Source organism: Ctenocephalides felis, unplaced genomic scaffold, assembly GCF_003426905.1.
Source record: "Ctenocephalides felis isolate EL2017-DRISC unplaced genomic scaffold, ASM342690v1 CF-g0.4_SCAFFOLD_01170, whole genome shotgun sequence".
Classification (NCBI taxonomy): Eukaryota; Metazoa; Arthropoda; class Insecta; order Siphonaptera; family Pulicidae; genus Ctenocephalides; species Ctenocephalides felis.
In genome coordinates, this window is record NW_020537324.1 from 71,696,521 (window position 1) to 71,719,018 (window position 22,498).

The 22,498-nt window shown below is 27.1% G+C and overlaps 1 protein-coding gene across 5 annotated transcripts in view; it reads left to right on the forward strand.

Annotated features, from left to right (window-relative positions):
• The window catches only part of LOC113366302 (coiled-coil domain-containing protein AGAP005037), a 399,838-nt gene that overhangs the window by 341,737 nt on the left and 35,603 nt on the right, over positions 1-22,498 (forward strand). For all 5 annotated transcript variants that reach the window (XM_026607886.1, XM_026607887.1, XM_026607888.1 and 2 more), the window contains 2 exons: positions 19,160-19,270; positions 19,584-19,747. In XM_026607886.1, the coding sequence (XP_026463671.1) occupies positions 19,160-19,270; positions 19,584-19,747 (275 nt within the window). The remainder of the gene's footprint in view (positions 1-19,159; positions 19,271-19,583; positions 19,748-22,498) is intronic.

Genomic DNA, 22,498 nt, shown 5'->3' on the forward strand with positions numbered 1-22,498 from the left:
GGATATTTTATAGATATTAATAATAAGTACAAATTTTGTTTACATGTCTATGGGTGCCGTACCAATGTTTGCCGTTAGTTTGCGGCGCAGCGCTTACGAGCTTTAATATTTTATCTTTGAAAAGAAGTATTACCATATTTTTGAACATTTTAGTATTTAAAAAGAAGCAAATCTTTGAGATAAATCTTTTTTTCTTTCAATTTTTCAATTCACAAAAATCTAATTTTTTTCAGAGTTTTTTCAAAAAATTTAATTTTCAATACGCGAAGTTCCAGCAGTTTGCCATAAGGCACGATGCCATACACTAACTACATATAAACCTCTAAAATGTTGCCCGTACCCATATATACACTCATACCAACTTTTTCCAAATTCAGTATCATTTGATACAGAATGACGTGAAACGTCGATAAAACATAAAATTAGCAAATCGGATTTTCCATCAAAAACAAACTTTTCTTTCGGGAAGTTTTACACAATATTTGTTAAAATTGGAAAGTTATATCAAGTAGATCATAAGACTTATGCTCTTCACCACTACAATATTTGTTTTATATTTATTGCATAAATTTGTATGCCCATTTTTTTTTTAAGTAAAATTATTATGAATCACAAGAAAGTCACGAGAGAAAATTTCTAAAGAGATTGTTACAATAATTTTCTCTGAACTGGCCTTAATTCTAAACGTTTATAATTTGTTGTAAACAAACAGCTTACACATTAATTTATATTCCAAGTTGTTGTTGTAATTATTCGAATACTCGTTTTTGTAATAAACCTAAGCGAAGTTATTAAATTTAAAATAACCACTTTCCATTTTTCCTATTGCGTTATTTTATTTTTGAGAAAGTACCTTTTTGATCATTTCTAAAACAAAACGAAATTAAGCTCTTATGATTGAGTGGTTATGAGTAGGTGAGTTTTACTATTTTTAGAAAACTCGATCTGAGAAAATAGTAACGAGATTTAGTGTTATATATAATATTTTTTTTGCATTTTTAACACGTTTGTGAATTTTTGTTCAAGAGAGGTATAAAAATTGAGAGTAATTTCATTTTTAAATTAATTGCGGTATCCAAAATTTGATTAAACACCGTTTATTAGGGTAGCCTGATTACCATATTTTAGTCGTTATACATGATGAATGCTATAGCATCCACGTTGCACGTATTATGCTACTTTTTACGCAAAAGTATGGGAAAAGATAGGATAATATTATACGAAAAATTCAAAATAATCAGTTAGTCAGGTATAAAGATTACAAAGACGTAAGGTTATATCAAATCAAATTCAAACTAGTTGAAAGTGGCTAATTATGCCTTAAGGCAAGTTGCATGAACTTCCTGAAATGTGTAATAAATCGCTTAATCAACCGAAATTGAGATATCATGTACGTTATCCCTGATATTATTTAATGATCTAAATTAATGGTAACTTTTTTACATAACTATAGAAGTTTTGTAGATTTATTTTTCCGATAGATCTAAAAAACTGGCTTTTAAAGTTGTAATTTTCAAATTTTAACTCATCACATTACAAAAGCGACTTTTGACACAAATTTTTTCTTGAAATCTTTTTTTTTTCAAAATTTGATGAATTTTTATAATTAAACTACTTGCCGTAGAGCTGTAAAATTTTAGTATGTTCTTTGGTTTAATTAAATAAAATTAATAATTAATAAGTACCACCTGAACTTGCATTAATAAATAATAAAACTCCTTAAACATACAAATGGAACTAATGTAATTAGTCATGAAAAATATTATATAAATATTATTTAACATATCATAATTATACTTATTGCATAAATATAAAGTCATGAATATTATTAATATTTATACGTAAATAAAACTTTGCTGAAAAATCATTCGTTAGCCGTTGCGTTTAGTTATAAATTAGGATATAACTACAATTTAGAGTATAATATTTAGTAGGTATATTATTTATAAGTAAGCTGCAAAACTCAATATTTTTCTATATATTACTAATAATAAATCCATATTAATAGAAAATACTAAATGCAAAAGTAATAAAGACTAAATTTTTACCTAAAGTACAAAACGATCGACAACTCTTATTGAAAGTACAAAAGTAACAAAAACGAAACCGTTATGTTCACTGTTTTTTCAAGAGTAATTAGGTAAAAACGCCTCGGCCGATTTTTGTCCAAAACTAATCAGCACGACACCCAGATAATATCTTTCGAATAGTTTTTGAATTTTTAAAATCGTGTCAGAATTTTTGCCTAAGAAACGGCTCGGCCGATCGTCGCATAAAATTGATAAGTGCTACTCCTGATAGAGATACATCGGAAGGCTTTTAAATTTTGGATATCAGTCCAGGCGTTTTTGAGAAATCTGTTCACATACACACATGGACATATACTTTTTCCTTTTTTAATAATTGACTTTAAAATTTAGATCATATTAAAGATTGATGCTTTCTTCAATGTACTTTTTGGTGGTTTACATAAATTCGTCTAATCATTGACATTTACATAACAAGAAAGCGTCTCCAAGCTCCTGGAGTTTGTTATTCAGAGAAGAAGCCCCCCATTCCCCATTTGAACCCTGAAATGTTCGAGTGGCGCCCTTATTTGTATATTTGATCCTGCGGAGTCTCTCAAGTGCGGAACAAAACAAACTTTGTGATTATCTTATACTGAGAAGCGTTTATGTAAATCAACAACTATTTAAATTGAGAATACGGAATTTGGGTATCGAGGTAATTTAAGTTTGTTTTTGCACTGGAAGTTAGTAGAAATTCACGCTAAATTTTTCCGTTTTATAGAACTGGTGATATCATGTCGTGAAAATCGATTCTGAGAATTTATTTTTAAATAAGTCAAAAATATAATTATATATGCGCATTTTTTTAACAAACTAGTGGTATATGACATCGTGCCTTGAGGCAAATTGCTAGAATTTCACGTACCGAATTAAAATGTTTAAAATCCGAGTTATTTTTGATATTCAAAAAAAATTTTTTTTAGAAACGGGGCATCCATTAATCACGAGATCGATTTTTCAAGAATTTTTCGACCCCCCTTCCCCTTAGTGATACGTGATGATATTCAAAAATACCCCTCTTCCTCCACCAAAAATCAGGTACATTTTTAGTTACGAGAAAAAAATGTAAAATTTCTTATTTTTTTTAAATGTTTGCATTTTTTTTAAATTTAGGTAAAAAAATAAATATACGTGATATCCTACTATACCCTTCCCTCCACAATCGTAATTTTTTGTGATTTTCGGTCAATTCCCCTTCCCTCTAAAAACCTCACGTGATTAATAGACGCCCCCAAATTAAAAAAAAATGTTTGGTGTAATTTTTTCTTTTCCCAAAAATATCGTTTCATCAACACAAGTAGAAAGTTATTTGAATTATCCAAATCGGATGCTTAGTTCTCTCAAAAACTGCCATTTTTTGCACATTTAGCTGCGTATCTCCTAAACGACTTGACCTGCCTTTGCCAAAAACTAATCACCACTTCTCCCGATCATTACGAATTAAATTTTTGTTAGATAATTCAAATCCGATACTCCGATCTCTCAAAAACTCGATTTCTATTTTCTGCACTTTTTGCTCCGTATCTCCGGAACGGCTGGACCTGCCTTTCCCAAAAACTAATCCGCACATCTCCCTATCAATAGGGATCGAATGATTTTTGAACCATTCAAATCGGTTGATTCGTGAGCCCGAGAACGTGGACGAAAATTTGTATCCACACACACACACACACATACATCCATTTTTTCTGAGGTATGTCAAAACGTTCAGATACCTCTGAAACGTGAACATATGCAAAAGTTTACAATTTGGATTTTTGGACGATTACAATACCTACCTTACCCTACAACAATATTGAAACATTTCAAAATAGTCAATTTTCAATTTTGAAAAATCATTTTTACAAAATTTCAAAATATAAAGAAAATTTCACAAAAAATTGAGGAAGTTATTTAGAAAAAATAACGTTTTCGAAAAACTATTTTTTTAGTTATCAAAAAAATCTTATTTTTTATATGAATTTTTTATGCGGAAATTTGCTTTAGGGCACGCCGCCACGCACTACTAGTTTTTTTAATAATATATAATACAAATGCATTATTGAAATCATTTCTTTATCATTATTTTAAAAACAAAGAAAATTATGCAAAACTTTTTCAGAACATCCTAGAAATAGGGCCGGTTGTCTTCCCAGCGTTTCCACTGCAACCCAAAATGATGCGTTTGCGCAGGTCAAACGCTTCGGTACTCGCCCTTAAAATATCCATGAACTACTAAAAATATACTTAAGATGCTAACAAATTACCACATTTTCTATGATTTTCTAATACATATTATTTTATTAAATTATTTTCATGTTTTTCTATTACAATTATCACATTATTATATTTCACTCCGGCTCTCCGCTCCGTTACTCCAAGGTCTACTCTTGTCGCCTTGTCTACGACAAATCGCAGCAAAGAGTTGCAGCAATACATTCATTTCGCTTTCGTGTTTTGACAATACCTTCTATTGTTTTGATAAGGCATTCGTATTCGTCATTCGCCTCTACTTTGCCTTTACTCGACCATAAGATAAATACGATAATATTATATTATATTCGTACGAGAACACGTCTGGTCACCGAGGGAATAGATTTTGCAATGTGCTCGAGAACAGCAAAAGGTAAATAGATACATGGTTGACAAAGAATTTTATTTAAAGTATTATTTTGGTTCGGATATAGCTTGAATGTTGAGCACATAATCGAGATTTTTTAAAAAACGCATAACATTCGGTGAACTCTGAAGTTTAGCCAAAGCTCTAAGAATTACTTAAATGCACCTAATTTTCAAACTGTATGGTATAGATTTTTTTCATGATGGTTACACAATTCTATCACCCAGTTTTAACTTGACATTGAGTTCCGGGACACCCTGTACATATAGAAATTTCTGGAAAATTTTACAACACTAAAAAATAAATATTTTTCCTAATTACTCCGTCATTAACCATTTCTCGATCTCTCAATCAAACCGACTTTTTGCGGGAAACCTTGGGCGGTTTTCAATATCATTTTTTGCCCGGATTCTTCATCTCATTCTAGAATCATTTACTATCACTTGTCTCCATTATTTCGAATATATATATATATATATATATATATATAATTTATCTTAAATCATTATCCGATTAATCATATAATGAAAACAATAGAGATCAGGAAGGAGTGGGTCAAAGTTATTGCTCAAGTTCATTGAGTAACATATACCATTACCAGTATAATATTACATCTTGGTAATTGGATGATATAATTGTTAATAGTGTTAGAAATTAAAAATAACAAACTATTTGTGAGTGGCATCTTGCCTTAAGTCTTAAAATTCGACTTAATCACCAATAATTGAGAATTTAGTACGAATTTCTATACTAAGTCCTGCAGTTTGTTTGCCAATCTATGGCTACTATGATAAAGTAAATGCCAATATAAAGTTATTCTAAATCATACCCATGGTAAAAGGATCTCGTCGTATATCAACTCGAAGAAAATCATTCCAAATTGCATCATATTCTCATTTACATTTTACAAACATCCAGTCCATAATTTAGCATAACTTTACATAACATATTCATCTGTCGATTATTACAGAAGCATATAATTTCAAGTTCACTGCACATTTTCTACCAAAGTAATAAAAATACATAATTCCATAATTCACTTTCGCATTTTTTCGATGATGATAAAATATATTGCGTAGAAATTAATAATAAAATAATTTTATGCGATTGCGACAAATATCCAATAATAAGTTGCAGCATGGCGAAAATTGATGTAATTTTTGTCGAGTTTTGTAATTGATGTATTATTTTAGAGAGTTTGGATGGAATATTGAGATTTTATTGGCATTACAATGAAATTGAGAAATTAGTGTAATTAATTTAGACATTCGTTAAATAGCACATGGTGGTAAAAGCAAGAATATTACGTATTTAAAACATAAACAGTTTGCAAACACGGCTGCTTCGCCATTACTACAATTTCAATTGTTTTCCTACTCCACAGGGTAGCACTTAAATTTACCGTAGGTTACATATAAATATACAATATATTTTCAACTATATCACAAATATGTTTTTACATTTTTTTTTAAATAGAGTGATGAATTTGGGCACAGCAGACCCTTTGAGTGCAAAATATACGAAAACAGGATAATTGGTTGAATAAATATATCGTCAACATTAAATTCAATATCGCCATCCAAGAATTTAATAATAATAATAATAATTTAATGTAGTATAATAAATATACTTTCAGAATCCAGAAATTCACTCAGACATATAATTTAATAAATTTCCTAAAGGTTTCTTACCCCTGAACATCTGCATCTATTTTTTCTCTATTTTATCCCATGTTCATCTATTTCATCATATTACATAAGCCAGGCTCTCATTTCATTTAGAAATGGCTTCGTCGAACTTTTTTATTCCCCGATATTAAAATTTATATTCAAAGTTCGATGCAGCTCCGATGACATTTTCAAAAAGAAAAATATGTACTTCGAAACGAGAGAAAATTATTAGAGGTATATTATATTCGTGTCTGGATATTTTCATACATAATAAAATAGAGGCTTGGAATCGAGAGATTGTATTTTACAAACTGCAAGTGAAAGATAAATTTTTGTAAGGAAAATGAATTGAATTATAAGAACTTTGAAATAGAGCAGATGTCAAGTATTTTTAATATTTTTGTTGGTGGAGTATGAATTTTACACAGAATATCTCACATATATTTATCATAAATAATAATTCTCTAAATGGCTTTAAAGACATAAATACCAATCTTACTTTGTATAAAACGAGCAAAGAAACTGATCTAGTTATCAGCAGAATTTTACGAGCACTAACAGTCTTCAGAATTACTGTAATTTCCTACAATTTGCAGAAATTGCATTATATTATATTAAGACATATTCTTAATATTTCGCAAATGAAGTACAAAATGTAATATGTATCTCAGATGAATTTCGGAATCGTGAAACTTGCACTTGCACGAAATATATAACTTGTTATGATATGCATATAAGAGTAGATGGACAGCTGGTAGAAAGATTATAAAAAAAAATATTTTTTATGAGTATATCTGTATGTGTGATTGACAACCCAAATAGAAAGGAAAATCTTCAAATTTACTAAATGAAATTTATTAGTGTGATGATTTGATCAATTTATTGCACCAATGTTTCAAAATAATATTGATTAATATTGATGTTGATTGATATTTCATTTTAAATTAAGAACAGATATCAATTAGCAAATCAACTGATATCAAACTTTTAAAATTCTTCAATCTTCTTCAATATTCAATTTAATCATTTTTTTAAATTAATTTTTTTTGCATCTTTTATTTTATATCTAATACTAACACCATAATTTTTTATTGCACATTTTTTTTTTCTTTATTATTAACTTCCCGTAGGGTAAGTTATTGTAATGGGCCGAAAATCGGAATTGAAAATTTTTACATTTCTCGACGTTTTGAAGGTTTCTGAACGTTTTGGCATACCTCAGAAAAAATGGATGTGTGTGTGTGTGTGTGTGTGTGTATGTATGTATGGATACAAATTTTCAGTCACGTTTTCGGGCGCACGGATCAACCGATTTGAATTGTTCAAAAAGCATTCGATTCCTATTGATAGGGAAAAGAGCTGATTAGTTTTTGGCAAAGGCAGGTCCAGCCGTTACGGAGATACGGAGAGTGCAGAAAATAGAAATCGAGTTTTTGAGAGAACGGAGTATTCGATTTGAATGATCTAAAAATAATTCAATTAGTAATGATTGGGAGAAGTGTTTATTAGTTTTTGGCAAAGGCGGGCCCAGCCATTTCGAAGATAAGGAGCTAAATGTGCAAAAAATAGCAGTTTTTGAGAGAACTAAGCGTCCGATTTAAATGATTCAAATAACTTTCTGCTTGTCTTAACAAAATAATTGATTTTGGAAAAAAAATTTGTTTCAACTTTTGTTTTCAAATTTTTTCTTTCATATTTTTTTTATATCGAAAATAATTTAGATTCTATTTTTAATTCTGACTATAGTTTTAATATACTTTAAACAAATAATTTCAACTTTGCTATTTAGTTTTTATAATTCTTATAAATATTAAACAATGTTACAATATTTATAAGAATCTATTTGAAAGCATTCAGTATTCCTCGAACATCTCGTTACGGTACGGGAAGTTCCAGCAATTTGCCTTAAGGCACGATTTTTTATTGTTTTTTTTTTCATTTTTATTTACACCTTGATCAGAATTATTTATTTTTATAAATGTAAGAACTATTTCATTGCATGCCGACTCCTTTCCAAACAAATATTTAAATTTCAAAAGAATATATGTGTATTATTTCGTGTTTTATTTATTCGTGTCTTGTATATATGGTTTATCTCAGGTTTCAATTAAACAATCGGTATAATAAATATTACGACACAATCACAAATCCTTTTACTTCATTTCACAATGGTGCGATTTATGCTAATATTAACATTTAATTGTTGTTCAGAAATTATTCCATATTGAATAGAGAAGGCGATAATTTTGAACTAAATCATAATACAAATGTAAAATTTTAATTTTTTTAAATTCTGTTTTGAGTATGACGAGTATACACGTCAATACACAAAATTCTGCTGTATATTTGTCAACCACAGTTAATTATCAAATATTATGATTTTTGGCATATTGAGCAAATTGTTTTACCTTACATAAACCAACAATTGTATCCTAGAATGGACATATTAATCTCTTATATTATTACAGCTGGAAGTACGAACGTAGGTTTAGCATTAATAATATTTTCTCTCCATGAATAACAACAATTGCATATCTATACACATATATCTGTAAATAATGCAAGTTTAATATTCTAAACTTATTGTTTTGTTAAGACAAATGCCCACGCAAATGCAAACGCCTTCGAGAAATAATTATCGTCGGCTCGACTAAGACGAAGTTCTTAGTTCTTTCTCTTGTTATGATTTATTAGTCGTTTCATTTAAGAAGGTGAATGGAAATCCGACTAAATAAACTAAAAGCACTTTTATGTGTTAGAATGTGCGTTGAATATAGAAATTAAGCGTCATTTTTAGCCGTTTTAGAATGCCTAGAAGAAAAAGCAATGAAATCATTAAAGCTGAACTATCAGCAAAATTTATTGACTTTATGTCTAAGACTGAAAATAGTAATTAACTAGCGGTGTATGGCATCATGCCTTGAGGCAAATTGCTGGAACTTTACGTACCAAAAATTTAGGTCTAAAAATTTAATCAGTTCTTCATCTTGTCAATACAAATAAAATGTTTTTTAAATTATTGAAATTGGACGCCCCGTCCTCTTAAAAACCGAGTTACCGTTTTTGGCACTTTTTGGCCCGTATCTTCGGAACGGCTAGACCTGTCTTCTCCAAAAACTAATCAGCACGTCTCCCTATCAATATGAAATAAGGTTTTTTTAATTATTCAAATCGACTGATCCGTGTTCCTGAAATCGTCGACGAAAATTTGTATAGGCACACACACACACACACATACATCCATTTTTTCTAAGGTATGCCAAAATGTTCAGAAACCTCTGAAACGTAAAGATATGCAAAAAAAATATTTTCGATTTTCGGCCCATTACTATAACCTACCATAGTTAAAAATGACTGTCAGTTTTTGTCTCTTGCTGGAACAACAATTAAAATAATAATTTTTCCTGTTTGAAATGTTCATTAATTTTGAAAAAAAAAATGAACAAAATGGAGTTGTTTTTGAGGACTTTCTTCGAACAATCTTTATTGGCTTGATAATTGCTGTTCATAAATAAAAAAAATAGTTTTAAGATCACCCAGCAATTTTTATTAAGTTATCATTATTGTTCTTCCTGAATTAAAAACATTTTCAAGATTTTCCAGCATTTTGTCTTAAGTTATTACAAATATCGTTTCAAATCGTAATCACGCACGTTTGCGACACCTAGCAAAACAATTATTTCTTAAATATGATACAATGGCTTTTTAAAATTAAAATCCCATTTTTCTCAGAATATTGTACGCGTAAAATGTTGTAACATTCTGCAAAGTATATGTAAGGTCGTCCAAGATATCATGCGTAACTTCATTAAGACATTATTCGCTCGGTAGAACGTAACTAACGTAAATATTTGCCTAAGAATAATTATTATTAACATAAATTATAATTGAAAAATATTATGACATTGTAGATTATGCACATTTTGTGTGATGCAATAATGCATGTTTTATTTCATATCGCATTGCATTTAAATAAGGAGCCAATTCTCCTATAGAAATGTTATGTTATGGGTTTACCTTCGTATGAATTGATAATAAGTAACTGCCAAAAAGCTTTTCATACATAAAACCTAACTTCGCTTACGTGTTATCAATGAGACATCAGAAAGATGCACTCATGATGAAATTGTTGTTTGCTGTTTGTGCGTTTTGTAGGTAGATTTTATTTACGAAACGTCTGAACGCACAGCACAAAATTTCGACAGTTTTTACTACGAAAGAATTGGCACCTAAGATGTAAGAGGATTATTTATATCATAAGACGATATATTATGAAAATTCTCTTCTAATTTTATAAAACATTTTGATACAAAATATTCTACAAAAAAATGTGCAATTAGATAGGTGTATTCTAAAGTTACGTATATAGAGTGCGATAAATTGTACAAAAATTATCAGCGATAAAATTCATCAAATATCAATTCATGTTGAATTTATTTGTTAAAATCTATTATTACATAATAATGTTAAATTGTATTTCTGTTTCAGGCTGGAAAAGGTGGAGGCGCTCCTTATTATGTTGGAGGATCATCCACTTTGCCAAGACTTGGGGGCTATGACAGAAAAAGTTTACCACCTTCAGGTAAAAAATCATTTTTATTCATCAACTATATAATTATTTATTTATTTATATATTTACACATGCAGCAATATTTAAGTAATAAAAATAATATGATTTTCCAAGAATTTCTTTCTAAAATAAATTCTACACTGTATGTAAATAGCTAATTTGTAAATAGGCCAAATAAATTCTTTTTTGGGAAAGCATTTATCAAAATTCTTCTACATTCGATTTTTCTGCATTTATTACATTAATACCCAATTAATACATTTAATTACACATAATTCAAATCTGCTAATCCGTTCAGAGTCATTTACCTTTGTGACACAAATGTTGATTAAAAACCAAACAGAACAACATTCTAAAAACCTGGTCCTGAAGTATTTATTGCGAGATTAAATGAAATGTGAATTATTATGGCGACGATTGCAAAAATCAAACAGGTGGAAAGGTTTTTTGCAATAAATGCATATTTTATAAGAAGAAAATTACAGGTTAAATGACATAGAGCACATAAAAGGCAAAGCGGTATGAATTAGTTATGAATGTCGGATTTATGAGGTAGTAATTATATGGTATAAAATTTAATTTTTGTATAATACGGTGAAATATTATTACAAATATTTCTCACTCTGTTCTTTGCCTCATGAATGATATAATTACTCAAATCGACTTAAAATTTTTACCTCTATAAATATGTCTCTCATACTGTTTGTTGTTGTAGTGCAGAACGTGTGTTTTGTCCACTAATATATAATTTTGATCGATTTCTACGTAATATATTTCAACAAATACCGAATATTCCTCTATTTTGGCCATAGAAATGCTTTTAGCCAATTAGCCATCATCATCGCATTTAGCACTCTAAATCGACCATTCGAAATTATTAACATTGCAATTAATTTCCCTGGAAATTGCATTGCAATTATCGGCTTAATTCAACATAATTTTGCATTTCTGTTCGACAACTACAATAGACGATTATACTGCAATATCAGAATCAGGGCTGAAGATTTTTATACACATTTTTATACGAATTTAACAATGACGAGATTTTGCTTAATGAATAAGTAGATAAGATTTTGTTTAAACTGATAAATCATATTTACACTATTTTTAATTGTATATTTTCTAATGTATGAAATATATCGAAAAATAAGGCAATATTCGATATAGTATTGCTTTTTAACTACTTAAGAAATATATTGTATAATTTTCAGTACCTCGAATTTTTCTAAGTAAGTAAATATTAAAAGTCGGGTTTTTTGCCATAGTGTATGTAGGGAATGCAATACCGATGGAAAATTTCAATACCAATATTCGGTAATTTTCATTTTAAAACCGGAATACCGGTAAATTACCGGTATTTTTATTATCTTAAACAAACGTAAACAAACTTGAAAGTTACTAGTACAAATATAACTACAACTATTCAACTAAACAATAAAATAGAACAATAAGTTTATTTTTTTTAAATGATAATTTAACGAATGTATATGCAATTTAATTAATTCATTATCACTAGCGAGTATATTGAGTACTTTTCACCAAAAACAAACGTAAGAATAAGAAAGACCAAAAACTCAACAAAGATCATATTACATTATTATAATGAACTGCATTGTCTGTATCCGATGTGTTAAATTAGCATAATCTCCAATATTTTTAAAAAATAATTTTTTTACACTAATCTAAGATCGGATTCTTTGTCGAGATAAATAATAAGTTACTATAATTGCTGAGTATTGTTATTTAAACCAATGTGATGCTTCTATAGTATTTTCAAACTTCTAAACCTTTTCGAAAAATAATATTTTATAATTGTAATAAGAAACAAAAAATATTTAGTAATTATCATAATTATTATGTATAAAGTTAGAAAAAAATAAAGATTACGCAGGAGTAATCTGAAATATTTTTACAAAAAGATGAAACAAACATTATTATCTATCAGTCCAATTCTATTTATTGTAACACGATATGAAGCCCTTTGGAAAGAAATAAATATTCAGTTTAATGGCGAGTTGAGATAATATTTGACATTTGTTTATCTTGTAGAATCACTTAAAGATATAGCTGTTTGTGCAATTATGGAATTTAAAGATAAATTTGTTCCGAGAAATTTAAACTTTAGGGTTTTATGTATCAAATAGCGCTTATGTAAAAATAACGAAAACACCGGTATTTTTGGAATAAATACCGATAAAAATACCGCCGAAAAATCGGGCGGTTTACCGGTAATTCGGTATACTGGTATACCGGTATTGCATTCCCTAGTTGTATGTATAATATTTGACATAATCTTTGAAAAATTTCTGTCATTTATTTTACTAGAAATACGTTATTTTATCGTTTAATAAATCTATAAATATAGGAATGTTGATCTATTTATGTTTTGTATAATTAGTTCGTTTGCGATTCGTATTAATATATATGGAACCGCAAATTTGTACGCGAAATCGCTCTCTGTGCGAGATTTAATATAATTGCATATGAAATATTCACTCGCTAATCAAGCCACATATCAAATATACCATTTAAAATTTAGTTTTGAATAATAAATACCTTATATTGCTGATTTAAAACATATACCATATAACTATAATGAAGATAATGTGAAAAATCTTAACAAGTGGTGGATGTTATCGCGCTTTAGGGCAAATTGCTGTAATTTCCCGTACCATGATTTGGCAATTTGAAAAGTTTTAAAATTTTGAATAAATTAGACTTTTTTGCAATTTTTAATTTTTTTAAATTTTCATTAAAAATAGTCTTTTTAGAAAATGTGAAATTTTTTGATAATTTTGAATTTTTTTAAATCGATTTTTTGAAAATTTGATATATTCTAAGAATTTTCAAAATTCTAGTCGGTTGCTTTTAGCGTCAAAAATTTCGAAGAAATTTGTTTGAACTATCGACAAATAGTCTATGAAAAATTTCGAAGAAATTTGTTTGAACTATCGACAAATAGCCTATGAAAAATTATATCCAAACACATAAATACAGACACACATAAAACCATTTTTTTTAAGGTATGCCAAGACTTTCAGAAACCTTTGTAACGTAAAATTATACAAAATATTTCATTTTTCTTTTGTTTTTTGAAATTACTATAACATACCTTATGAGAAATAACAGATATTCTTACATTTAGAATTGTAAATCAAAGATACTTAACTTTTGCCTAAACCAACACTATTTTAATCTTTAAATATAACATTTTACCGTAGAGCGCGCAAAATTTGCTTTATAAAATAAGCTAGTGAAATATTCCTACATTATTTCTTAGAACTTCATTAGAATTCAATTACACGCTCTTTAACGAAAGAAAAATAACCATGACATCTTTTGCGATTGGAAATTTCTCCATCACATCTTGTTTTTGCATCTTTTTTTATTATCTTGCATTTTTGCACAAACGAAAACGATCTCGTTGCAATTAAATCTTTATTAGTAGAAAATAGGAAAAATAGGAAGGAAAAGATTTTGCTTTTAGCAAAGAAAATAATAAGAAATGTGTTGGGTGATAGAAATAGTGAAGAAAATCTGGTTATAAAATATAATTTTATATACTTCCATGATTTTGAATATAAGCTACCATTAAACTAATTCCGGGTTTGATACCAAACACGGTCAGCTAGATATCAAGCAGTATGATATCAAAATTCCACTTGATGATAAAGATATTAAATATGATTCGAAGTAAAAATTGGCTTAAATAGATATACATTTCTATGATATTTAGTCTATACAAACAATTAAGAATGGTTGACCGTTGGGTTGCCATCTTGAGAAAAAAACTATGTTATAGCATGACATACGGATAGAGTAACCAAAAAATAATGTATATGTGTGAGTAGATTATAAATTGTGAAAGACAAATAGTGACATGTAGAGAGTGCAATTAGAGACAATAAACGAGTGATTCACTCATACAGCACTTGCTAAAAAAAACTCAATTATTTTCCCACGCCATAAATTTTCTAATTAATCACAAAGAATTTAATTTCAATAATTTTTCTTTTCATCAGATCTCATATTATATATGAGAAATGTAATAAAAACGACGGCAGCTCCGTGCGATGATATTTTTATTTTTGTTCGTGGAAAAAGCAAACAGTTGTCTGGACGAGCTTTGCAAAAACGAAGAATTTCCTAGAAAATTGAATTTTTCTCTTAAAAGCCGGAAATATTTTCTATTCCTGCATCATAGATATATGCATTTGAATAAATTCCAATTAGATTTATATCCTAGGAAAGTGCTTCATGATATCATAGGAAATGGTGCTTCATGATTTTAATTAATAGATTGAGTCTTAATTAATGGATGTTTGGCTTTAAAAACACGAGAAATTGTTTGAAAAAAAATATTGATCTATATTAGATACTATTTTATAATTTTTACATTTTTATTTCAATTTTATCTATTACAATTATGCATTTTATTTGCTTCATTTATTCAATGTGTATTTGTGATTATCTGATAATTTATATACCTACATATTTCATCATTTACCTGTTGAGGTGTGAATAATTTATGAAAGTCAGTTTTGTTCGCAAAACATTCTCTGTTATAAATGGCATTTTGACTTAATTCATTTGATATGCTACACTTTGAATTATTAATAACAAACAAATAAGAAAACTGGTTTAAATTTTATTTTGCATAGGAGATAAATCGAGCGTGTCAAAGACTCTTAGCTGGGAAATAAAATAAAACCTAAAATATGAAATATATTTAGTTCCTCTAAGTTATTATAATTAGTTTTCTTAAGTCTGTAGAAAATAACAAAAATCATATTTATACAGCTAGCATTATATTTTTTAATCTTCTAATGCATAAATTAAAGGAATTAAAATCCTTCACCTTGAAAAATAGCAGCAAAAATATATTAACTTGTATTAACCAAATAAAATTAAATTTTCTAATATAAGTCAAAAAATATTTATACTAAAATTTAAGTAAATGATGATAATAAATATATTTTATAGCTGGTACCATCTAGTCTTTACTCTGCTAACTTTTAAGTAAATTTGATCTTTTTATATTTGTAAATTAGCAGATTATTAAAAAAATGATTTTTTAAGTATTAGCACCTTCTCTTATTAATAGTAAATTTTATATCGGTTACGAGTTCAAATCCTGCTTTTTGGTCAACCTGATATCAAGCGGTGATATTAATTTTTACTTGAAATCCTTCAGAGCATTATTGCACAAGTAGAAAATTACAACCACAACCACACAGCCACAATTGAAAACCATTCCTAAATTATTAAAAAAACAATTACTAAAAGTCTCCTTAAAATGGACAATTTTTAATTTATGTAGAAATACAAAAATTATATTGAACTAGATAAGGTTTAACCATTACTTAACCATTAAAATTTACCTAAATTTGCCTACATACTTTAATACTTTGTCAACCATATATATAGTATATTGCAAAACTTTGTTTTGAAAAATATAATATAGTCGCGTGGAAACACCATATCAATTAAAATGACATTAATCTAAAACGTATAATAATTACCATATCAGTTTTAAAATATTTCATAACATGTGATTTGCTTTGACAACCTGCTTAAAAAATTTATAATATTTATTACTATATATAAATATAAAATAGCATAAATATAAATGTTTTATAGCATAAATCGCAGCGAGCAGATCTTACATAATTTAATATTCACTAATACATAAATTTCATTTTTAATTGCTTTTCGCGATTGGAATAATTCATAAAATTTATTACTTTCTTAGTTGTTTCATTGTGGTAAATATTTGATTTCATCGTTAATTTTTATTGATATTTGTATAAAATTTTATATATATATATATATATAATAATATATATATATATATTTTATTACGTTGATTTTCAAAATTTTTGACAATATTCAGCATATTTTCACATTTTCAAGTGATCTTTTGAAATCTGCAGTTTTACTCTTCTCCATTTCAGGACAAGTGTAAAAATTACTATATATTAAGAAAATGTATAAAATTACTAATAGTGACAATGCTTCTGAATTAGTCAAAATTTTGAATCATAGAGACTAAATATATAGTGACTGTTTAAAATTATTTTTATGATTTTATATGATAGATTTTTAAGTTTATTTTAAACTATGTCTTTTATTCCAGATGGTTATATGAGTTCTCCAGAACGTGGAGCACCCAGAGGTGGCGGTTATGAGGAACCCTATTATTCACAGTACGGAACCCGAGCAGGAACTGTAACTCCTGTTATAGACGAAGAAGTCACGTAAGTTTTCTCTAATAATAATTCAATAAAAAACACATCTATTACTTCTTCAATCATAAATAAAAACTGTGCTTTAAGAGCACCCCCAGTAGAAATAAATTGTGACTAGATATTATTTTTATGTGGGCGCTATATTAGTCACTTGTATTGCAAACATTTGCCAATATTGGTTAATTACATTTACCCTACATTAAAACCTAATACATAATTTAATAATATTTAACATAATTGACTTCATAATTGTAAATTGGTAAATTATATTAATGAAATAGTCAAAAAACACCTCTGTCTGCCTGAGATATGAAAATAATATATATTTAAATAAAAAAAAAAAATAATAATATTAACCTAACATTCAGAACCAATATGAACCCCATATTGGTACATATTAATAACCCCATGAACAAAACAATATTGATCAGTAAATAAAATTTACCTCATAAAAACCTATTTATTTTTAAAAATTTAAGGCTAAATTAAATGGAAATTTTAATTTGTTATGCATATGAATAAAAATGATGCGTTTGTCAAGAAAATGGGTAATATGTTTTTCAAGCCAAAATTACAAAGCTACAAACTTTTAATAAATTTCTTACCATTCCATAATTTTAAAACAATTATTTTGTAGTTTGTTTGTTAATAAGAACTTCATATATTCATTTCATTATGCGATATTAACTATTAAATTTAGATATACTTTACCTAAATCCATAACAAAAATTATTTCGATAGAACTTTTGGTCAATCTCATGCAATTATAAGCATTTTTATTTTCATATATATTTTTTGTGAATCCTATATAAAAGAAATGAGAGCTTTGAAAATATTCCTATAGAAATATTCCTATTTCATTAAATACAATTTCGTCTACTTATATTTGTTTGAACGAAGAATATTGAGAATTGTGATCACTCATGCAAAATATCCTTTTTATCAATTCTTTTGTATTTTTTCTGAATTATATTCATATACTTTTATAATTTACATAATATATATAAATATATATATATATATATACATATATACGAGTATATATATATATATATATATATATATCTCGTGTATATATATTATTATATATATATATATATATATTTGTATATATATATATTATAGATGAAAGTCAATATAAATATTTAGCAAAAGAAATGATTTACCTGATATTTTTGAATAGCACTTATCTAATTTTTTAATGATTTATATTTTCTGTTTTTGGATTTCTATTGGAAAATTATTCAAAGTATACTAAAAATATTTTTTTGGAATTAAATAATAAAAATGTAAATTATTAAACGTTGTTTTATCAACCTTGACATATAATTTTGATAGAAAACTTATATTATTGAATTAATTAATATTTTATAAATTAATTATTGATATTGTTATTTTATTTATATTTATTTTATTTATATTTTAATGTTTCTCAAATTTTCAGCTAATTAAAACCTATAAATTTTATATTAGGTACATCATTAAATAATTATTTGCTTATATTTGTATAATTAGTAATAAAGTTACTAAACTATATATTTTCACCTTATTATAAAATTATGGTAAATTTTGAACATTACTTGAAAAACTGTCTCTATCATTTAAAATTTGATTTAGAATTCGTGACCGATAAGTTTTTAAATGATTTATCAAAAAATGTATTTATAGTCATAAAATTATTACTTCTCTAATAAAAGGGTTCGCCAAATAACTTTTTGCTGTTGAAAATCCTATAAAAAACCACTGAATATTTTCTCAATTTTTTTTATTTGAAAATACAGTCTTTCCGGTTAAAATGGAAAGTAATTTAAAAAAGAAACTGGTCAAAAAGGAAAATGAAGACGTATATATTTTTAGAACAAAATTATAAAAAAGCGTTAAATGACGAACCCTGTATATAATCTAGTCCTAGTGCTATTATAAGTATATATTAATATAATGTGAAAAGCATTATGCGGTTATACAGAATATGTAAATAACTTATCGTATCATTTGCATTACAGAGAACCTTCGTTACTTGATGAAGGTTATTCGTTGTATGGCGTCAAGTTGCCCCCTGGGGGCCCCAGAAGTTCGGCGAGGCCCCCTTCGGCGCAGCCCTATGATCCGCCCAGGTCAGTAAATAGATAAAAAAAAAGTTTTTTTTATTTTTATGTCAATATAATATACTTCCAACCTGTTAATTAATTAGTAAAGGTATTTTAGTTCACAAATTGGGTTCTTTGATTTTTAAACATTCTGTAAGTTGAGTAGGGGACTTTTTTTTAAACGTAGTCAATTGTTCGAAATGCTATTTTAAATATTTAATTTTATCAGGATTTTTTGATTAGTTTTTTTTTGTAGATAGATCTTTGATTTCTTTTAGATAAATGGTTACAATAAAAAATAATACTATCATTTATTTATTTATTTCAATTTTTTCCTTAGACACAGTGACGAGTTGCATCGCATGCGCGTGGAGCACATGGAGCGCCAACTCGCCAATCTGACAGGTCTGGTGCAAAAGGCGTTGACTCAGGCACCAGGAACTGCACCACAGGCAGCCCCGAGGGAATTCCTGCAGGTACCGGGAGGACAAGGCTACACGAGAGGTGAGTTAAAATGATAGAAGGATAGATACTAGGGTTATACAAAAACCGACATTTCAGAAAACCGGTTTACGAATTTTAATTTTACTTAAAAACCGGTTTTTAACGGGTTTTCGAATTTATATAGAAAATAAATTTTTGCTCGAATATTCTGTAATTTATCCACAAATTTAGTGTGATTTAGAGTAGCATTTTACTGAATATATTTATTGTTCAATTTTATGGATAGTAAACAAAATTATTTTAATTTTAATTAGTAGAACTAAAAATAATAGTTTATCTGGATTAAGTAACTTTAAAAATAATTATTCGTTATTCATGCATCATTTTCACATATAAGAATAAAAATATTTTTATGATAGTGAAAGGAAAGTTTGCGAATGAATAAAAATAATACATTTTTAAATAAAAAAATGCATCACATTAAAACAAAATTAGATACATTTTGATACATACTTATTAATATCAATTTTAGTTTTAAAAACAATTAAGCTAAACTCGTGTATTGTCTGTTCCGAGCAATTTTAATTAATTATTTCTAATCATTCTAATTATTTTTTTGTTTAATAAAATATGATAAAAATAATATGAAAAAAACTTAGAACGTCTATCGAATTGCTACTTAGACGTGTCCTTTATTGTTTCTAACAAAATTTTCTGAAATAGAAAATACTCTTATACTTGCGACCAAATTATGTTTGATTGTTTTTGATGCCTTATATAATAATTCTAAGTTTTTTGTTCTTTAATATGTGGCTTCTCGGGTTCAAAACTCTTTTTTTAAGTTTGAGTAGAGGAAGTTACTTCTTCAAGAAGAAGTCACACTGATTTAAATTAATATACACTGGTATAAAAATCTAAATTAAAATATATAAAAACTTTCTGGAAACCATTGCAGACTGATAAGATATCAAATGCTATTGAACCGATATAATTTTAAGAATCAAAACGCTTTCATCTATCTTTTATATTTGGCTATATTTGTCATTTTCCATTTATACAGTGAAAACCGGCTATTTTCACCAAAAACCGGTTTTCGAATTCCATAATTTTCGCCAAAAAAAACGGTTTTTAAAATCGGTTTTTGAAAACCGACAAACCCTGGTTATACCTATCATCAAGAATGTTATTGATAATGCAATGAAAATTGATTCTTGGTTGAATATTTTTGTAGTCTCTTTTCTGGTAAAGTTTAAAATACGTAAAAATTTATAATCGGTTTTATAAAGTTAATTATTCTATACATAAATACACAAATATTATAAATAATACATAAATATAAGATTTCAGGATTTTGAATCAGGAGTTTTAACGAAAGTTCATATAAAAAACATAACACGTTTTGGAACTACTCACCTAGAAACTATTTAGAGTTTTATTATAAAAAATTCCTTATGATTTATGATCATTGTTTTTACTTATAAATATATATATATATATATATATATACATATATACATTTATAATTAGGGTGGTCCTTAATATGGATTTTTTCGAATTTCTTTGCTCCCAGAGGCTCTGATGCTTCCAAATTGACAAAAAAAAACAATTTCTGAAAGTTTTAAGTCTTAATATTAACTTTAACCAAAATTTCTTAGTTTTTCTTCCAAATAAAATACTTATTTTATAAAATATATAAACATTTTGTTGTAAATTTCATAAATAAGCGAATACCATGTTATTCTTAAAATTTTGATTCACTTGTCGCTACGTTATAAAATTCTAAAAAGACAACTGGAATTTTCTTTGTTATTTCAATAATAACCTTGAAGGATTAAGAGCTAAAACTTTCAGATTTTTTTTTTATCATTTTGGAAGAGTTTCAGCCCTGGAAGCAAAAAAATTCAAATATATTCATATTAAGATCCACCATAATATATAATTATTCACGGTTATTATGTCTATTTTAACAATATTTTAGTGGATGCATGGGGTGTGTTTTTTATTCAATAACATATTTTCATGATATAACATTTAAGATTTACATTATCTAGTTTAGTTGATATTTTTCATCATCGCTTTATACGAGGTGTGCTTAGAAAAACAAATTTTGGAAAAGTAGATACAAATTATGCAGCATATCATCATTTTCATTCAAATTATTGTAGAAGTTATAAGGAATAACGTATAATATTTTATAGTTCGTTTTCATTTTCAATATTTTATTGATATCTTGTTTCTAGAAAACAAACATTCTATTGAATCCCTAAATCTTTTATTAAAATTTTCATTCTTTTTTATACTTTTTTAACGTCACATTTTATATTATTTCAAACTAAATTTTTCCTACATTATTGTTATAAAAAATATTCTGTAGATTCATTAAAAAGTCTATTTTTATTTAAACCTTCGTCATGACTTATATGAAATTTTAGTTCTTTTTTCTAGAAACATGCAATAATTTTTAATCATCTCATAGTATGAAAATATTTTTGTCTACATTTCGTCTTAGATGCAGTTTGCTTGTTTACCAAAAATTAGAAATGTTCATATAAATATACTGTGCCGATAACGAATGTTGCTTTAAAATTTTTATAATATTTTTATTTTTGATATAATTTTAATATGTTCACTGCGTTTATCACGAAACTAAATTTTAAATTTTTAAAATAATTTTTTTTAATTGATATGTCGTAATAAACGCAATTAAATTCATTATTTTGATAATTGTGCTGCAGAAGATTTAGATGGTCATTCGAGTTCTAGTTCAGCTTCTATACCAGGTTGGTAATTTTTATTATTTTGAAAAAAAAA